Source organism: Lepus europaeus, chromosome 11, assembly GCF_033115175.1.
Source record: "Lepus europaeus isolate LE1 chromosome 11, mLepTim1.pri, whole genome shotgun sequence".
NCBI lineage: Eukaryota > Metazoa > Chordata > Mammalia > Lagomorpha > Leporidae > Lepus > Lepus europaeus.
This window is the reverse complement of record NC_084837.1, coordinates 55,374,199-55,395,439: the sequence shown is the minus strand read 5'-3', so window position 1 is coordinate 55,395,439 and position 21,241 is coordinate 55,374,199. Positions and strand designations below refer to the sequence as shown.

At 42.2% G+C, this 21,241-nt stretch overlaps 1 protein-coding gene across 1 annotated transcript in view; it reads left to right on the top strand.

The window, feature by feature from the left end:
- RYR3 (ryanodine receptor 3) overlaps positions 1–21,241 on the top strand; it is a 580,573-nt gene that overhangs the window by 478,463 nt on the left and 80,869 nt on the right. Inside the window, exons 63-65 of the mRNA XM_062206624.1 lie at positions 180–418; positions 1,770–1,851; positions 18,569–18,699. Coding sequence (XP_062062608.1) covers positions 180–418; positions 1,770–1,851; positions 18,569–18,699 — 452 coding nt within the window. The remainder of the gene's footprint in view (positions 1–179; positions 419–1,769; positions 1,852–18,568; positions 18,700–21,241) is intronic.

Genomic DNA, 21,241 nt, shown 5'->3' with positions numbered 1-21,241 from the left:
TGTGAGATCCAGGATTTTTTTTTTCCTGCAAATTTACTGCTCTCCTCATTTCTCCTGACATAGTGCCATTGGATGACCACAGGACCAAATGTCTGCCCAGGTTGCCCTGCCACTTAGAAAAAGGGGGGTGGCCAACAGTATGAATTATGCGTCTGGTTTTGCACGTTGTTTGCTTTCAGGACTGTCATGAAGTCCAGCTCAGAGCTGGTGAAGGCTGGCTTACGAGCGTTCTTTGAAAACGCTGCCGAGGACTTGGAGAAGACTTCAGAAAACCTGAAGCTGGGGAAGTTCACCCATTCCAGAACGCAGATCAAAGGCGTCTCTCAGAATATTAACTACACCACCGTGGCTCTGCTCCCCATACTGACGTCCATCTTTGAGCATGTCGCTCAGCACCAGTTTGGGGTGGACCTCCTCTGTGAGTCACACTGCCAGCTGGCATGGGCTTCTGTGCACATGGCCACACATAGGAAGCCCTGGGGTCATTCACTTACATTGAGCTTGAGGGCAGATCAGAGAGCTAATTATTTCATGCTCTTTTCCTTTTAGAGTAAGAAAATGAAGAAATATGCTCTGTGTGGGAAGGAAATACTCTAATTTGAATATATAATATTTAATCTTTCCCACTTTTATTTTGGGCCAGAATTTCCCATCTGCTAATCAAGTGCTCTGCTCTCATGTGCCTGCTTAATTTAAAAGGTTACCTAAGCAATACAGCGGGAGATAAAAGTTTGCACCCAGGGTCTTTCAGTCACCATTTTTCCTGGTAAGGAGCCTTAATTTATTCATTGGGTACCAGTAGCAAAGGAAAGATGCTAACATTTCATTATCTGAGCCTTCAGAAAGAGACCACAGTCGGTCAGTTTTATTTTAGCCTGCATTTAGCAGCATGTTCAGCCCCCACGTGGGTATCTAACACCAAGATTTGCTTTTGTACTTTTAATTCTGGCACATGATTTAATTCAACCAGTTGTTGATAGCTAAAGGCTGTGTCATCTGCTTCCCTCAACAACTGAAAATCAGTTATTTCCACTGAGGGAGCATCCTGACTCAGTATCTTGTGTCACAGGAACAATGAAATTTCTTGGGGGGAGGAGGAATGAAATACTGAATTAGTTCAGGTTGTATAACAGGAGTCCCAGCCTTGGTGTGAGTGCCAAATGTGGCTAGGGTCACGTAGCCTGCAGGTGAAACGCTAGTCCCTAGACAGAATTTGCCCTTTCCTTAGGAAACATGATAAACTTACAGTGGCATTGAATTGCCTTTTGGAAGCACCCAGCAGAGAACTTGGGATGCATTCTTGGGGAATTTCACCCTGTCTCTGAAGAAGGTGGGGCTGTTGCATATATCCTCCTAGGAAGTGAGCAAAAGGCTCCATCAAGCGTCATGTTTTCTGCATTCTGCCTTCCAGAGAAAAGAAATATTGCACTAGATAAAATTTGACTGTAGTGTCTCCTATTGGAAAAAAGTTCCATTATGGAAGACACCTGTTAGATGGTTCCTTTCCCTGTAAAACGATGTGATGCAGATCGCAAGCCCCACAATGAACTGGGATGACTCAGTGGAGGATGTTTTCCTATCAGTGGGGTCTCTCCCATGTTCAGCAACTAGTAAGCTAGCAACGGGGTAGAAAAACCCTGTTTATAAAGAGAGAAGGTGGTTTTGCTATTGGCTGGAGCCAGTGCATTTTCTCTCTTCATGGCGCCTCCTGTTTGAGGGAGGTAGAGCTGGGGTTGATTTGCAGTAATGACATCTCTTCTTTGTTTCAGTGGGTGACGTGCAGATTTCATGCTACCGCATCCTGTGCAGCCTGTACTCCCTTGGGACAGGAAAAAACATCTATGTTGAGAGGTAATTAGTGAGCAAAAGAAGCTAACACACAGGCTCAGGAAAATGTTACTTACAGTTTTCTTAAACACTTAATATCTTTTCAATCCAGCAATACCAGAATGCTCGCTGATAGGAAGAGGTGATTTTTAAAGCTAGGTTATGAAATGTTTACAGCAAAATAAAGAAGTGTAATGAGATTTATGACTTCTGTGGCAATCTCTGGTGAACGTATGTGGCTGGAGGAGCAAGATAGCCAAGCTAAAGCAAGTGCTGGTGACCAAAAACTGTTAAAGATGCTTCTATTTCTTCATAATCACAGCTTCCAAATGGCTTGCAGAGTTCCTGTGGTTAAAGCCTGCTGAGAAGCTCAAGGGATGTGAAGCAGTTTCTTTGGTGTTTAATGAGTTTCCATGGGTTACAATCCTGGACCTTTGCCGTTCTCAGCTGTCAGATCAGCGATAGTTTTGAACAAGTGCACCCTTCTTAGCAAAAATGCTGGTCACTAATCTAGACTCCAAAAAGACTTATTTGCAGAGGGACTTGGGTTCCAGCTTTGCCTCTCTAATCTGCCTGCAACAGTGGAGGCCTTCGATGACCTTGGCTTTTCAGCGTCAAATGCCATGTGTTGTGTTGTTCCATTTAAGTCCATGGGAAGATAAGAAAGATAAGCAAAAGTATTAGCCAAAAAAATCTCTAACAAACTCTTGATTTAGTCTTATCTTGGGAAGATTTTCCTTCTGTTTTTTGCTATTTCATATAGACAAATCAGAAGAAATTCATTCCGTGCTTAAAGTTACTCGATCTGAACGCTTCTTGGTAGCAGCTTAACTTGTGCTGCCTTTGTTTATGATGCTTTTTGACAAACCAGACAGCTATAATCCCTTGTTTAACATTAAAACTTGTATGAATTAAAATTGGAATTTATCAATAAAGCAAGAAAGTTAGTTTAGCTCCTTAACTAAAAAACAGATGACTTGAAATCATGTGCAAATATCCAAAAACTATTGAAGAAATGTCTGCTTCTGTACTATCACAGCTTCTCAGTAGATTTCCAGAGCTCAAGAAATTAGTTGAGAGGGGGTGGGAGGGCAGATATAATGGGAAGAATCACTATATTTCTAAAGTTGTACTTATTAAGTTTGTACTCATTAAATAAAAGGTTTCTTTGGGGGAAAAAAGAAATTAGTTGAGGTGCTAGTGATTAAATTTGTTTTGATTATGATTGTAGATCCTCACAATTGCCTAGCTTTCTTTATTGTTTTATGTAAAATATGGAGAAATTATTTTGTCATTTAGTAATAGGGACTCTTGGGGCAGACACAAATTTTAACTATTTTATACCAAATCAACAGGAGGATCAATAAAAGTATTTTTATTAATATGGAATTTTATTCAGGAAAAGTGTTTTTACTGCATTTCTCCCACTGAGCATTTGTAAATAATTTCTTATTCTCTCAGTTTATATGTGTGAATATATATCTACCTGTGGTGTGGGTGTAGGTGTGTGTTTGTGTTTGCACATTTTTTCTCAAAGCTTATGCATTCTTCTCTCGGAAAAGTCAGAGAAAGGTCAGCCCTGAAATGTCAGACCAGAAAAAGACTGCTCTTCATGTGACTTTTTACAGTCTATCCATGTGTTCATGCCACGGTTGTTGTGTATCTACAGCCCTGTGAACATTGGTGCCTGTGTTTCATGTTCCGTGTGGACAGAGAAGCCCCTAAGTCAGTGCTTCCCCTATTATTTGTTTGTTTTTTTATTTTTTTAAAACTTTTATTTAGTAAATATAATTTCCAAAGTACAGTTCATGGATTATAATGGCTTTTCTCCCCCATAACTTCCCTCCCACCCGCACCCCTCCCATCTCCCACTCCCTCTCCCATTCCATTCACATCAAGATTCATTTTCAATTATCTTTATATACAGAAGATCGATTAAGTATGTATTAAGATTTCATCAGTTTGCACCAAACAGAACATAAATTGTAAAATATTTTTTGAGTACTAGTTATAGCATTAATTCACATTGGACAACACATTAAGGATAGAGATCCTACATGAGGATCACACAGTGACTCCTGTTGTTGACTTAACAATTTGGCACTCTTGTTTATGGCATCAAAAATCTCCCTAGGCTCTAGTCATGAGTTGCCAAGGCTATGGAAGCCTCTTGAGTTTGCCAACTCTGATCTTATTTAGACAAGGTCATAGTCAAAGTGGACATTCTCTCCTCCCTTCAGAGAAGGGCACCTCTTTCTTTGATGGCCTGTTCTTTCTCCTGGGATCTCACTCGCAGAGATTTTTCATTTAGGTCTTCTTTTTTTTTTTTCCAGAGTGTCTTGGCTTTCCATGCCTAAAATACTCTCATGGGCTCTTCAGCCAGATCTGAATGCTTTAAGGGTTGATTCTGAGGCCAGAGTGCTGTTTAGGACATCTGCCATTCTATGAGTCTGCTGTGTATCCCACTTCCCATGTTGGATCGTTCTCTCCCTTTATGATTCTATCAGTTAGTATTCGCAGACACTAGTCTTGTTTGTGTGATCCCTTTGACTCTTAGAACTATCAGTGTGATCAATTGTGAACTGAAATTGATCACTTGGACTAGTGAGATGCCATTGGTACATGCAACCTTGATGGGAGTGTATTGGAATCCCCTGGCACATTTCTAACTCCACCATTTTGGGCAAGTCTGATTGAGCATGTCCCAAATTGTACATCTCCTCCCTCTCTTATTCCCATTCTTAAATTTAACAGGGATCACTTTTCAGTTAAATTTCAACATCTAAGAATAATTGTGTGTTAATTACAGAGTTCAACCAATAGTATTAACTAGAACCAAAAAAATAGTAAAAGGGATAAAGTATTACATTGTACATCAAACAGTCAGAACAAGGGCTGATCAAGTCACTGTTTCTTATAGTGTCCATTTCACTTCAACAGGTTTCCCCTTTCGTGCTCAGTTAGTTGTCACCGATCAGGGAAAACAAATGATATTTGTCTCTTTGGGACTGGCTTAATTCACTCAGCATGATGTTTTCCAGATTCCTCCATTTTGTTGCAAATGACTGGATTTCATTGTTTTTGATTGCTATATAGTATTCTATAGAGTACATGTCCCATAATTTCTTTATCCAGTCTACTGTTGATGGGCATTTGGGTTGATTTCAGGTCTTAGCTATTGTGAATTGAGCTGCAATAAACATTAAGGTGCAGACTGCTTTTTTGTTTGCCAATTTAATTTCCTTTGGGTAAATTCTAAGGAGTGGGATGGCTGGGTTGTATGGTAGGGTTATATTCAGGTTTCTGAGGAATCTCCAGACTGAATTCCATAGTGGCTTTACCAGTTTGCATTCCCACCAACAGTGGGTTAGTGTCCCTTTTCCCCCACATCCTCCCCAGCATCTGTTGTTGGTAGATTTCTTTTCTTTTTTTTTTTTTTTTTTTTTTGAGTGGACAGTGAGAGAGAGAGACAGAGAGAAAGGTCTTCCTTTGCCGTTGGTTCACCCTCCAATGGCCACCGTGGCTGGCGCACCGCGCTGATCCAAAGCCAGGAGCCAGGTACTTATCCTGGTCTCCCATGGGGTGCAGGGCCCAAGCACTTGGGCCATCATCCACTGCACTCCCGGGCCATAGCAGAGAGCTGGCCTGGAAGAGGGGCAACCGGCACAGAATCCGGCGCCCCGACCGGGACTAGAACCCGGTGTGCCGGCGCCTCAAGGCGGAGGATTAGCCTATTGAGCTACAGCGCCGGCCATGATAGATTTCTGCATGTGAGCCATTCTAACCAGGTTGAGGTGAAACCTCATTGTGGTTTTGATTTGCATTTCCCTGATTGCTAGTGATCTTGAACATTTTTTAATGTGTCTGTTGGCCGTTTGGATTTCCTCTTTTGAAAAAGGTAAAGAGATTTCCCATCTGCTGGCTCACTCCCCGAATGCCTGCAGTACCAGGGCTACCTGAATCATTTCTCTATTTGTTAAGCAAACAACTAACAAATTGTAGACTTAAAATCCTAGAGATGTGATACTGACATTAACTATTTTTATTTGTTAACTTTTCTTTTGTTATTATGAAGGAAACACATGCTTAGTAAAAAAAAAATAATAAAACAAAAAACCACAGAACTACAGAAAGTTAAAAATCTACCATTTTTCTCCTTTCATATTAACCTGTGGATCCAATTCCCAATGAAAGCCACTAGAATCCATTTATTGTAAACCATTCCAAATAATTTCTATTTGTACCTTTTTATACATGAGCTCATAATACCCATATTGCTTTGCAACTGTATCTTGTTAAATGAAGGTAAAAACTGAATTTCTTTATCATACAAGTCATATTTTTAAAATTTATCACTAATATATAGTACCCACCAATTCCTTATTTGGAAAGATGAGCAAATTTACTACATTTGCATGGCCAGCCATCTCCTCTTTCTACCATCTTGTTTTTGCTATACAATCCATTATAACATTCACATTCTGTTCTAGAACCAATATTCCCAGGGTTGTTTACCTCAATTTGTATTTAAATTACTCACTGCATAACCAATCCTTTGAACCATGACGTTCTCATTTCTAATTTTTTTAATTTTGATTTATCTTTTGATTGACCGCATTCATCATTAAGTAGTTTTTCCTGCAAGAGCCCTTAGATACTCTTGAGTCTGCATGTTTTGGAAATTATCCCTTGACTTTTATATGTGAGCGATTTCCATGGTATAAAATCCTTGAGTCAGGGCCTGTGTTTCGGCACTGCAGGTTAAGCCTCTGCTCGCAATGCTGGTATGCAGGGGTGGGCAACAACCGACCCACAGGGCCCACAAAATCATTTGATCTGACCCTGCCAAGGCAATTGCAGTTGGGGCTCAAAATTCAATAAATTTACAGCAGGCTAGTTTTTAAGTTGATAGTTTTGTATGGCCCATGAATAATGTTATAAATATCCAAATAACCCTTGGCAGAAAAAATGCTCCTCACCTGTGTCATAACATTGGTTAGGGTTCTGATTGCCCTGTTTCTGATCCAGTTCCCTGCTACTGCACCAGGAAAAGCAGCAGATGATGACCAATACTTGGGCACCTGCCACCCAGGTCAGAAACCCAGATGGAGCTCCTGGCTTTGGCCTAGTCCATACCTGGTTGTTGTGGCCATTTGGGGAACAAACCAATAGATGGAAAATCTCTCCCTCCCTCTCCCCCTCCCCCCTCCCCTCTCTCTCCCCCTCTCCCCTCCCCTCTCTCTCCCTCACCCTCCCCCCTCCCCCTCCCTCTCCTTTTCCCTCTTCCTCTCACTTTCCCTATCCCCCTCCCTCCCCCCTCCCTCTCCCCCTTCCTCTCCCCCCCTCCCTCTCCCCCTCCCTCTCTTTTTCCCTCTCCCTCTCTCTCCCCCTCCCCCTCTCTCCCTCTCCCTCCCCCTCCCCCTCTCTCCCTCTCCTTCTCTCTCCTTCTCTCCCTCTCCCTCTCCATCTCTCCCTCTATCCCTCCCCCTCTCCCCTCCCCCTCTCCCTCCCCTTCCCCTTCTCCCCCTCTCCCACTATCCCTCTCTCTCCCCTCTCTCTTCCCCTCCCTCTTCCCTCCCTGCCCCTCTCCCCCTCCCCCCTCCCCTCCTCCTCCCTCTCCCTCTTCCTCTCCCTCTCCTTCTCTCTCCCTCTCCTTCCCTCTCCCTCTCCCCCTCTCCCCCTTTTCCTCTCCCCCACCCCTCCCTCTCACTCTCTCCCTCTCCCTCTCTTCCCTCCCTCCTTTCATCTCTATCTATCTCCCCTCCTCCTTTCAAATAAATCTTAAAAACAAAGTGCTTTTTAAAATCCTTGGGTTGTAATTTTTTTCCTTTATGCACATGTGGTTATTATTTCTTTGTATTCTGACAAATTCTAGGCAATATTTTCTGTACACAAACATAGCTGCAGTGGGAGTGGAGGAGCTGGCTGTTCTTAGGCCTCTTTCTTTAGCCTTGAAGTTCTTCCCTGCAATATATGTCCCAGAGTAGATTATTCTGTATCAGTCCTTTTCTCTTCAGAGCTTTATGTGTTCCTTCATCTTTAGAATTGCATCTTCTATTTCATAAAATTTTCATTTTATCAGAGTTACGGGGATTTTCTTATATCATATTCAGGGAGAACATTTGTGTGTATTGAATTTTCCCTTAATCTTCCATATCTCTCATTTTCTCTCTAGGAACTTTTAGCTGATTCTTCATTTCTGTTTTTCATTTGTATGATTTTCCTTAAATTTTTTTCATATTACTAACCCTTTTTGCTTTTCTTTATTCTCTGTTAATGTATAGGAAAGAATTTATTTTTTTTCTGGATAATTCTCTTTCTGACCTATGCTTCTCATCAAATTCTTTGTTTCTAGAAACCTTTCTGGTTCTCAAAAATGGAGAAATTGTATGTGTATGTGTATGTGTGTGTGTGTGCGCGCGCGTGCGTGTGTGTGTGTGTGTGCGAGAGAGAGAGGTGGTGAGGGGGGAGAGAGAGAGAGAGGTGGTAGAGAGAGATAAGAAGGGGAAGAGAATGAAAGGAGAAGAAATAGCAGGCAGCTTCAAATCTGAAAAGCTGGCTCAGGGGTGGTTCTTTCTCACTAAATCTGCAGTGTCTTTAGCCCTAGCAATGCATTTACACTCGGGCTCTTTCCAGAACCCTTTGCTAAAGAGACTGTCCATTCCATGATTTATTTTAGCTCCTTTATCAAATATAAGTTGGCTGTAGATGCATGGATTGATTTCTGGTGTTTCTATTCTGTTCCATTGCTTTATAAGTCCATTTTGTGCCAATACCAGGCTGTTGTAATTGTAACTGCCCTGTAGTATGTCTTGAAATCAGGTATTATGATGCCTCCATTGTTGTTTCTGTTGTATAAGATTGCTTAAGCTATTAAGGGTCTCGGATGCTTTCATTTGAATTTCAGCATAGTTTTCTGTAGATCTCTGAAGAATGTCATTGGTATTTTGATTGGGATTGCACTGAATCCCTAAATTGCTTTTGATACTATGGACATTTTGATGACGTTCATTCAATGAACATTGAAGATTTTTCCATTTTTAAATGTCTTCTTCTATTTCTTTCTTTAGTATTTTATAATTTTCATCATAGAGATCCTTGACATCCTTGGTTAAATTTATTCCAAGGTATTTGATTCTTCTTGGAGTTATTGTGAGTGGTACTGATCTTACAAGCTCTTGTTCAGCCATGGCATTGTCTCTGTATACAAACACTATTGGTTTTTCTGTGATTTTATATCCTGCCACTTTGCCAAACTCTTTTATGAATTCCAATAGTCTCTCAGTGGAGTCTTTTGCATTCCCTATTTATAGGATCACATCATCTGCAAATAAGGATAGTTTGACTACCTCTTTTCTAATTTGTACCCCTTTTGATTTCTTTTTCTTGCCCAAAGGCTCTACCTAAAACTTCTAGGACTGTATCAAATAGCAGTGGATAGAGTGGGAATCCTTTTCTGATTCTGGATCTTAAGGAGAATGCTGTCAATTTTTCTCTGTTCAATAGGATGCTTGCCGTGGGTTTGTCATAAATTGCCTTGATTGTGTTGAGAAATGTTCCTTCTATACACATTTTCCTTAAGCTTTTCATCATGAAAGGGTGTTGTATTTTATCAAATGCTTTCTCTGCATCTCTTGAGATAATTATATGATTTTTGTCCTCAGTTTGTTAATGTGGTGTATCACATTGATTTGTGAATGTAGAACCATCCCTGCATTCTGGGGATAAATCCCACTTGGGAAGGGTGGATGATGTTTCTGATCTGTTGTTGGATTTGTTTAGCCAATATTTTGTTCAAGATTTTTGCATCTATGTTCATCAAGGATATTGGTCTATAGTTCTCTTTCTCCATTGCATCTTTTACAGGGTGAGGTATTTAGATGATGCAGGCTTCATAGAAAGAGTTTGGGAGGATTCCCTCCTTTTCAATTGTTTTGACTTGCTTGAAAAGAATTGGAATTAGTTCTTCTTTAAATGTCTGGTAGAATTCGGCAGTGAAGCCATCCACTCCTAGGCTTTTCTTTGTTTGGAGGGTCTTTATTACCGATTCAATCTCTGTCTTGGTTATTGGTTTGTTTAGGTTTTCTATATCTTCATGACTCAATTTTGGTAGATTGTATCTTTCTAGGAATTTATCCATTTCTTCTACATTTCCTAGTTTGTTGGCATACAGTTCATTTTTTTCAACTTTCATTTAATAAATATAAATTTCTAAAGCATAACTTTTGAATTATAGTGGCTTTTCCCCCCAACCTCCCTCCCACCCACAACCATCCCATCTCCCACACCCTCTCCTATCCCATTCTTCATCAAGATTCATTTTCTGAATCATGATGTGATTGGAAGGGGAGAGGGAGTGGGAAAGAGGAGGGTTGTGGGTGGGAGGGAAGTTTTGGGAGGAGGAAGCCATTGTAACCCATAAGCTGTACTTTGGAAATTTATATTCATTAAATAAAAGTTTAATAAAAAAAAGATTCATTTTCAATTATCTTTATATACAGAAGATTAACTTAGTATATACTAAGTAAAGATTTCAACACATTGCACCCACAAAGACACACAAAGTATAGAGTACTGTATGAGTAGTAGTTTTACCGTTAATTCACATAGTACAACACATTAAGGACAGAGATCCTACATGGGGAGTAGGTGCACACTGACTCCCATTATTGATTTAACAATTGACACTCTGTCAGGCTGGATGAGTGGTGACAAATTCTTTCAATTTCTGTTTGTTATGAAAGGTCTTTATTTCACCTTCATTCATAAATGAAAGCTTTGCAGAGTACAGTATTTTGGGTTGACAGTTGTCTTTCTTTTAAGACTTAGACTGTATCTTGCCATTCCTCCTAGCCTGTAGGGTTTTGATGAGAAGTCATCTGTGACTCTAATTTACAGTCCTCTGAAAGTAATTTGACTTTTCTCCCATGCCCATTTTAGGGTCTTGTATTTGTTTTACTGTGGAAAGTTTGACTTCATTGTGTCATGGTGAAGATCTTTTTGGGTCATATCTGTTGGGAGTTCTATGTGCTTCCTCTATTTGAATATCCCCTTCTTTCTCCAGATTAGGGAAGTTTTCTGTAATTGTTTTACTAAATAGGCTTTCTATTCCTTTCTGTCTTTCCACTCCTTCAGGTACTCCTAAGAACCATATTTTGGGTCATTTAATAGTATCCCATAGATCTCAAACACTGTTTTTAAGTCTTGTCTTTTCTTTTCTTTTTTTTTTTTTTTTTTTTTTTTTTTTTTTTTTTTTTTTTTTTTTTTTTTGGTCTGACTGTAAGATTTCCAGTGATTTGTCTTCTAGTTTGGATATTCTTTCTTCTGCCTCATCAAGCCCACTGTTAAGACTGGTTTTTTTTTTTAATCCATTGAATTCTTCATTTCTAAAATTTCATTTTGGTTTCTCTTTATATTCTCAATTTCCTGGGAAAATTTTTGTTCATGTCATGTGTGGTTTCCCTTACTTCATGGATTTGTTTCTGATTTTTTTTTTTTGAGTTATCCTATGATTAATTTTCTAAATTCCATTTCTGGCATTTCCTCAATCTCTTCATCTTCATGTTCTAATACTGAAATATTATGTTCCTCTGGGGAGGTCTTGGTGTCTTCCTTATTGTTGTTTATTGAATTTCAGTTCTTATTTTTTAGCATTTATGGAGCTAATTTTTAATTTTTCATCTGTTGTCTTTTATCTTTGGGGCTATGCTTCTGTGTCTTTGTGAGTGTCTACCTTTTCTCTGAATACCAGGAGGTGTGTGGTGGGTGTGGCCAGGGGGCTCTGGTCAATGCTCTAGGGTAGGGCGAGTTTCCAGGGTAATACCCAAGTTGGGCGTGGTAGATCTCAATGCCTAACTAACCCTAGACCTTTTCATGTAGCCACAGAGGCCCCAGGGTCTCAGCACATAAGGCTCCCACAGACACCAAGAGCAGAGGGCACTGATGGTACCAGTGTACCTCTGACCCTCTTAGCTGCCCCACCACCTCCCAGCCAAGCTCTGAGTCCATGAGGGCTATAGGCCATTCCCTCCGCTAGTAGCTCTGGATCCCTGTGTACACTAGAGTAACTCGCAGAATGCCTGCCCCCTGCTGCTGCCAGCACTGCCTTCAGGTGTCCCATCTCAGTGAACTGTTAGTTGTGTGCCTGCAGGTTTCCATAGTTGACATCCTGTTAGAAATGGTGCCCACTCTCTCTCAGCTAGATCATGGGGTCTGTTTTAGAGACATTGGTTTGAGTTGACTGCCCACCTCCACTACCACTGGGACCACAGGCAACCGCCAGCAACTTCCGGCTCCCCAGGATCCAGTCCAGACCCATGCCACACACTCTCTGGCTCTGTCCCCACTGATTGGTGCAGTCCATCCTCCCCTGTCTCAAAAATGCTGCCAGCTCTGGCTCTCAGGGCTTCAGTTCTCATCAATTTCTGGCTGCATGTCAGCACCCACCATGCAGGTTGAAGCCATTTCCCCTCCTCCCATGGGGCTTCCCAGGCAGTTTTCTCTCCAACTCTCTGTGGAGCATGTACCTCCTACACCATTCTCACTTTTTCTCCCTAATCCTGCAAAGCCTGCCTCTCCCTAATCCACCATCTTGGGTTCTCCCTTTTCAGCTGATGAAATTCTTAGTACATCCTGTAGTAGGACTTTTGTTAGAGCTTTACTTTCTGTTTGTACATTAGTTAGAGTTCAGGTCAGCAACTACAAAACAAGCTGCTTCCCACTCTTCCATCTGTGTCACCTCCAGTGCTTTCTCCAGGCTAAGAGTCCAGGCTAACAATGGCAGATGTGTGTCTATTCTTCCCCATTCTGTCCCACCTGCCATCCTGCAATGTGGGAGCTGACCTCACACACATGTTGTCTGCCAGGTCTCCCATGGCCTGTTTACATCCTGAATCCTCATTGTTTCAAGCAAAAATCTGTCTTTTTGCCCCTCAAAATCCCCCTATTTAATTCCATAAAATCCCTCTATTTACTTCCAGAAATATCTTCACCCACTGCTAGGTCTGAAAAGTATTTTAATTTCTGCATCTTGACTTGATTTGGTCCATACTTGGTCATTTGAAGTTATCACAATACTCTAATATGAGCATAAATCTTGATTTCTTCCCAATTTCTCCCTTATTTCTTTTTAAGTTTTAGGATAATTGATGGAAATAAAGTCACCATTTCTCTACCACCTTTTACTGACATTTCCTTGACTAATGAATGTCTGCAGTTGCAAAGGATTCACTCGGTATTGGGTCCAGCCATTCCTGGGGGGGGGTGCACTGTGGACAGAAAATATTCCAGATACCTTTATGATGAGGTTGACTGTGAGGGGAAAGTCATGAGACAGAGCAGAGACATTTCTCTTGGAATATTTTCTTCCTGAGACGACACTAAGAATGTCATCAGCAAGTGGAGCTTTCAGATACAAAATTTCAAAGTACAAAGGCTTTTATGCAGTTAATCATGCAGATTATTTGAATTATTTAACATTGAGATACTTTCATAATTGAAAGAGTATTTGATGGGGGTTGGTCAAGTAAAGGGAGTTTAGGACTAGATTAGATGAATGATTGAATCTCAATTTTCATTTGAAATGTAAAGTGCTTTCCCCCTCATACTATAAAAACATTTGTCCCTTCCATCCTGCCTGGCTCACTTGGATGAATTATTCTCATTAGACATTGTACATAGTCCCTAAAGTTATTAATATTGCTATCTAAAACCATGCCCTGTATCTTACCTTGCTCTTCTTTCTGCCTCTCTGCTACATGTTATTTCTTTTTTTTTTTTTAATTTATTTTTTTTTTGACAGGCAGAGTGGACAGTGAGAGAGAGACAGAGAGAAAGGTCTTCCTTTTGCCATTGGTTCACCCTCCAATGGCCGCCGCGGTAGGCGCGCTGCGGCCGGCGCACCGCGCTGATCCGATGGCAGGAGCCAGGGGCTTATCCTGGTCTCCCATGGGGTGCAGGGCCCAAGCACTTGGGCCATCCTCCACTGTACTCCCGGGCCACAGCAGAGAGCTGGCCTGGAAGAGGGGCAACCGGGACAGGATCGGTGCCCCGACCGGGACTAGAACCCGGTGTGCCGGCGCCACAAGGCGGAGGATTAGCCTAGTGAGCTGCGGCGCCAGCCTTACATGTTATTTCTTTACTTGAGCATCCTATGAAATGCACTTGTAGAAACTTACAAAATTATGAAGTCTATGTGTAAGGCATTATTATTATTATTATTATTATTATTATTACTATTACTATTACTATGATGAATTTATCTTTGCTTAAGCCCCTGACATTTGAGAGGTAAGATCCAGGCTTATGGAAATAAACATGAGAGATGCACAAGGAAAGGCTGATACTTTGTCACATTAGGAAGTGACGATGCTGAAATACAGATTGAACCCACCGCAGTCTGTTGCCACCAATCGAGTACCTATCATGTGAAATACACAGTACCAGGTAGCAAGAACTGGAGAGGAGAAGAGAACAAGGAGAGTTTCCATCCGCAGTGATAAACTCTTCAAGTGGATCTTCCCTTGCTCTTCCTGGACACTTGGCCCACACCTACAGTGCCCGCTGGAAGCTGCTAATGACCAGAGAACACTGGGAGGGACCTTGCCCAGCTCAGCCCCTCCTTAGACCTAGGGGGCAGGATCACTCCTGGCATTTCACAGCCAGGAGCATTAATTGTCAGAGTTTTTGGCTTCACTTTTTCAGAACTGTTCCAATGGCTAGAGAGCTGCTGTTTATCTCTCTTGGCTGGGCAGCTAATTAACATCATTGTGTGCTCCAGACGAGAAAATGCCCTGTCGTGGAGCTTGTGGAGACTAAGATGTGTCAGTAATTATTTTCAGAGAGGACAGAGCCATGTCCCTCGAGTGAGTTCAGCACAGAGAGCTAGGACTTATCAACTTCCCCTTGTCCCCCAAGGCTTGCCTTTGTAGCTAACTTGCCAGAAATCCACTTTTGGAAGATCATAACTTTAATTTTGGACAAAGAAAAAGAAGCGTAGTGGGCCAATTTAGCACCAGGGCAGTTCAGGACTAGCTGCTTCCTAGATGCATCTCCCTGTGCCAACTAAAAGTTGCTATCAGGTTTGAGATCATACCCCTTGACATCCCTGACTTTCACCCAGATTTACTTTCATTAATGCTCTTTGTGGAGTTTCTTTCTACTTCCAAATATATTTCCTTGTTTCTTCTCAGAAGGAAACCAAAAAGATAAAAGAGGGGCAGGCATTTGGCACAGTGATAAGATGCTGCTTGGGACATTTGCAGCCCAAATGAGAGTGGCTGGGTTGAGGTCCTGACTGTTTCTTACTCAATTTCCTGCTAATACATACCTTGGGAGGCAGCAAGTGATGGCTCAAGTACTTGGGTCCCTGTCACCCACACTAGAGACCCAGATTGAGTTCCATTCTCTTGGGTTTAACTTGACCCAACCGTGGCTGTTGGGGGCATTTGGGAGTGAACCAGCAAATGGAAGATCTCTCTTGCTGTCTTTCTCACTCATGCTCACGCTCTCTCACTCTCTCTCTCTCTCTCTCTCTCTCACTCTCTCTCTCTCTCTCACACCCTCTGCCATTCAAATAAAGAAAAAAAATGTAAGAGAAAAGGGTTACTGTATTTCTTCTCATTAGCCACTATGGCTGGTGGAAACAATGGAATCATTAACCGAAAAAACAAATATCTCTTGTGAATCCTGATATTTGGTGTAGCCGACCTCCCTCACTTATCATGAGGGTAATGGCCATTGAGATCTAAGTTATAGTGGTCCCCTTTTCTCCTTTCTGTCCAAATCTGGGAAGAACAGATGCTAAGAAGGAAAAAGGTGGGGGACACAGACCTCAGGAGTTTACTCAGAAGTAAATGGGGTCTCTATTGTCTCAACAGTCTTATCCCCTTCCATGCCCCGGATGCACCTGCAGTGGGACCCAGGGCACAGTCAGACGTGTTCTGCACAAGGTCTGCTGCTGTGCTCTGGAGCAGACCTGCACCTAAATGCCAAGGCTAAATACCTGTCCATCTGCTTGCTGATGCTTCTAGGGACTGAGTTTCAAGTTATCAGCTCACATGCTTTATGGCCAAGCAAGCTGTCGGCTAGTTTCCTAAAAGCCAAGCCTGAGAGGCACCTAAGAAATAAAATCCATGTGTATTATTTTTCCTTTGAAAGATCTCTCTTCTCACGAGTTTGGTAACTACAATGGAGACTCAGTGGGTTTTCCAAGGAAGACACAGCTTTCTACCGACTCACCCACCTGCTCCCTCCTTCCTCTCTCTAGTCTAGCAGATTCATCTTCCAGCCCAACCAGAGTAGTTCTGTATAGTCTATTTCTGCCCTGAACAGTCTTAATCCAATAATTTTTCTTCAGAACCAGTTACAATCACATTTTAAATCCAACTCAAATATGTCTGTTTCTCTATGTTAAAATCAAGTTGCAGGGTGGTTATAATCCTTTTGGTTAGTCCTTAATACATGTTTTTGGGTCTCATTGCTCCAGGGTCCTCTACAGAATATGGTTCTATATTTCCTCTGCCCTTAGGGAAGGAGGACTTTTACCACCTTGAGGACAGAGGGTAACATTATGTGGTTTATTCTTCAGTTAGAAAAAATAATGGCTTTCCACTCCTGCCTCAGAATCAACCCTTGGGACATTCAGATCTGGCTAAAACGTCCATGAGAGTCTCACAGGCATGGAAAGCCATGACACGGTGGCAAAAAACAATCTAAATGAAAGATCCTGGTGAACAAGACCCCAGCAGAAGGAACAGGCCATCAAGGAGAGAGGCGCCTTTTTCTGAAGGGAGGAAGGAACCTCCATTGTGACACAGCCTTGACTAAACAAGTTCAGAGTCGGTGAACTCAAGGGGCTTCCATAGCCTAGACAGCTCATAGCAAGAGTCTCGGGTGATTGATGACATCATAAATAAGAGTGCCAATCGTTAAATCAACAACGGGAGTCACTGGGTACATGCTCCCCACGTAGGATCTCTGTCCTTAATGTGTTTTACTATGAAACTTAAAAATACTACTTGTCAAACAATACCCTATACCTTGTGCAGTTGTGTGAATGCAGCCTGTTGAAATCCTTGCTTAGTATATACTAAGTTGATCTTCAGTATATGAAGGTAATTGAAAATGAAACTCGATGAAGGGCGGGATGAGAGAGGGAGAGGGAGAGGGGAGGGCCACGGGGGGGGAGGGAAGCCACAACAATACAAAAGTTGCACTTTGTAAATTCACATTTATGAAATTAAAAAAAATAATAATGGCTTTCTAAGTTCCTTCCCCTATCATAAATGTTTATTTTCTGCCTTCAGAAAAGCTGTGCTTTTAACATTTTGGCTTATTAATGCTGCTTAAGTTGTTGACTGTTGTCTCAGTGAGAGGTAACTAACATGAAGTTTTAAGTACAAGTCTCAGTGAGGAGCCCAGAAAGGTGAATGTCTTGCTGTTGGCACAGAATTGGGAGTGTTGAGTGAGCAGTGACTCCTGGGTTGCATTTCCTCCAGCTGGCACTTGTGTCTGTGATGGTCCTGTAACATCCCCCAGGGTACAGCCAGATACCTCAGCTCCCAAGGATTTTTTAGAAACTGGCTATCAGTGCACAATTTGAGCTGATCAGTCACAGAGGAAGGCAAAATGAGACAAAAGATAGGCTGGAACACAGTAAACAACATCCAGTTCTTCATTACAGATCTATTATCTGCATTTTGTATCATGGTCTAGAAGAGAACTCAGAGGTCTGGTTGTTTGGGAAAAAATCCCCTTTGGGGAGGAACTGTCACATGGACAGGTGTGTGGTCTGTGACATGATGCCAGTGAGTGGCTAAGAAAGAGTGTTGATGGGTGGGAAACATCTGCTTCTGACTCCTCGTTCATCAGAAAGCAAAAGCTAGCAGCCCCCTCCAGGGGCCTTGTAGCCAGCCTTGTCGCTGTATTGTCTCACTAGTAGCAGAAGAGACACAACCCCAAAGTTAAACCTGGATCTGGAAAGGAGAAGCACTGTTTCAGTCCTAGCTCTGCTTTGACTGGCCGGTGGCTGCATCCCATTCCTTATATTTCCAGACTTGGTTACCCTACAAGCAAATGCAAGTCCTCCCAGTTGGACAACTCAGAGTCCCAAGCATTTTGTTTTTGTCTACTTATTTCACAGAAAAACTTAAAAGCCAGAGCTTAGTCCATGCTGGATGCTAAAATTTCTGGAAGGGAAGGAGAGGAACAGTAGGTATTAGAAGTTTCTTTTCTGAGTTAAGCACTATGTTTTAGGATCTGTTGTTTCTATTGAACAGCAGGTTTTTTATTTTGTGTCTAATTGGTGATTTGTCCTATTATCTCCTATTCCCTCTAGTGGACACAGACTTTATCCATAGCAGAGAGTAGACATGGAGAAATTACACAAAATATTTCAAAGCACATTGAAAACACGGAGGATCAATCTCAATTTGGATGCCAACAGAACTTGCTCTCAGACATGCTGCGGGAGGGGGCAAACTCTACAATGTATTGTGTCGCCTTAGCCAGCTGAGAACTGGGTTCTGAGTAGTGAGACCATTGTAAACCATTGATTAGTGTCCGGAGAAGGATGGTGGAGGGAGAAGTGCATGCAGTCTTGCTGAACCCTGGGCTGTCCAGGGGATGAATCTGCGGAGAGGTGGTTTGAGATGTTCTGGGGGTGGGGCCTGGGACCTGCCCTGCCAATGCAAGGGGCAGCGTGTGGGTCTTACCACTTCTAAATGAACTTTTCTCTTTCCAGACAACGCCCTGCCCTTGGAGAGTGTCTGGCTTCACTGGCAGCTGCCATTCCTGTGGCGTTCCTGGAGCCTACTCTTAACCGCTATAATGCTCTCTCAGTCTTCAACACCAAAACCCCCAGAGAAAGGTCTAGTAAGTATTTTCCCATGGAGATCATCAGCCATTCCTTGTGCTGAAAAGAGAGCAGTGGGAAGGCTGTGGGGACAAGAGGTTGCAGCCTGGCAGCACTGCTGTTTCACATGGTCTTAGAGGGACCACGAGGTTGGAGGTAGAGACTAGGTTGCATGTTTTCACCTTATTGGAGGAATGAACATGGTTTCCTCTTCTACCGCTCTGATATCAGATATCACCATCTCTGGTCTACTCTATCTGCATTCCTCCTGTGCACTCGAGAGGACCTAATTTTTTTTGCAGTCCTTCTCCAGATGTAGTATTAGAAGGAGCACATCCACACTAATAAAATAGTTACTAGTTCATATGTGGCCAGCGCCACATCTCACAAGGCTAATCCTCTATCTGCGGCATCGGCACCCCGGGTTCTAGTCCCAGTCAGGGCACCGAATTCTGTCCCGGTTGCTCCTCTTCCAGTCCAGCTCTCTGCTGTGGCCCGGGAAGGCAGTGGAGGATGGCCCAAGTGCTTGGGCCCTACACCCCATGGGAGACCAGGAGAAGCACCTGGCTCCTGGCTTCGGATCAGCGCAATGCGCCGGCCGCAGTGTACCAGCTGCAGCGGCCATTGGGGGGTAAACCAACAGAAAAGGAAGACCTTTCTCTCTGTCTCTCTCTCTCTCTCTCACTGTCCACTCTGCCTGTCAAAAGAAAAATAATAATAATTACTGACCTAATTGTTTCTTCAAGTTGAAAGAGAAGGTGTTCTTCTGAAGACAACAACCACATAGTCTCTGTCTCTGTAGGAGATTAGATGTAGAAAAGAACCTTAGGGCATTCAAATTATGTAAGAAAAATAATTATCTTTTTAAATTAACGTTATTTTTAAGATAATATTTTTAACGTACTTTACAACTAAAGGCTTGGGGCCAGCACCATGGCTCACTTGGTTAATCCTCTGCCTACAGCACCGGCATCCTATATGGGCGCCGGGTTCTAGTCCCGGTTGCTCCTCTTCCAGTCCAGCTCTCTGCTGTGGCCTGGGAAGGCAGTGGAGGATGGCCCAGATGCTTGGGCCCCTGCACCCACATGGGAGACCAGGAGAAGTACCTGGCTCCTGGCTTCGGATTGGTGCAGCGCACCAGCTGTAGCAGCCATTTGGGGGGTGAACCAACGGAAGGAAGACCTTTCTCTCTGTCTCTCTCTCACTAACTCTGCCTGGCAAATTTAAAAAAAAAAAAAAACTAAAGGCTTAATGCTGTACTAAATAAAGAGTTCAACAAATAAAAAATAAAAAGACCATAGTTCAGCAGGAAAATAGGCAAGGGTTATAAAAAAACAAGCAAATGAAAAGAGGTTCAACTTCATTCATATAAAATAAATTTTAAAATAGTCATAAAATCATTAAAACTATTGTAGCATATAATTCTTAAGAATTTGACAAAAATTTAAAACAAAGTTTGACAAAACACTGTATTTACAGCAAAACTCATACACATAGCTATTTCCTGTAAGAAAGATAAATCCTTCAAGGACTGCTGACCCAATAAGTTCTTCATAGCTAACAAGCTATGGATGGCTGCAGGGCAAATGTGGCCCTGTGCCTGTTTTTGTAAACACAGTTTTATTGGAACACAACCATATCCACTTACTTATATGTTGTTCCTGGCTGCTTTAATGCTACAGTGGCAGAGTTGAATAGAGGCAACAACAACCGGGCTGAAATGCCTAAAATGTTTACACTCTAGCTCTTTACAGAAAAGGTAACCACCCTCTATTCTAGAATAACCCAGAACCAAAAGCCAAGGCAAATTTAAACTTGTAAACCTGCTTCCAGGAGGTAGAAGGTAGGTTCTTCATACCAGGATTAACACAATCCTGATTAAAGGCAATGGAATAAAAAAGAGGAGCTTCGAGTTGGAACCTCCAATCAAGCCTGGACTCCAACTAGAAAGAGGTACAATGATGCAACGTAAACTGAAGCAAAAATTATCAAACCTGAGCCTAATTGGTGTTAAGGAAAATTTAAAACCTTAATAAACCAGAGTAGGCATTTGGCACAACAGTTAACATATGGAATGCCCATACTCCATATCAGAGTGTCTGTGTTTGAGTCCCAGCTCTGATTCCAATTCCAGCTTACCGTTAAGGTGTATGCTGGGTGGCAGCAAGTGGTAGGCCAAGTGCTTGGGTCCCTGCCATTGGCATGGGAGACCGAAACTGAGTTTAAGCCTTCTAGCTTTGGCCTGGCCAGTCCAGGGGATATTACTAGCATTTGGGTAATGAACTGGTAGATGAAGTATCTCTCTTCTCTCTTCCCTTTCCCTTCCTCTTCCTCTTCTTCTACTTGTCTTCTCTCTCTCTTCCACATAAATGAAAAATATGTTTAACCATTTCAAAGTAGAATCATCTCATTCAGGATCAATATTTTCTTTTTTATTTTTTTTTAAATTATTTCTGCCTAATACTCAGAGCTACAGAAAGAGAGAGGGATGGCAGGGGTGGGGGGAAGAGATCCTCCATCTGCTGGTGCATTCCCCAAGTAGCTGCAACAACCAGAGCCAAG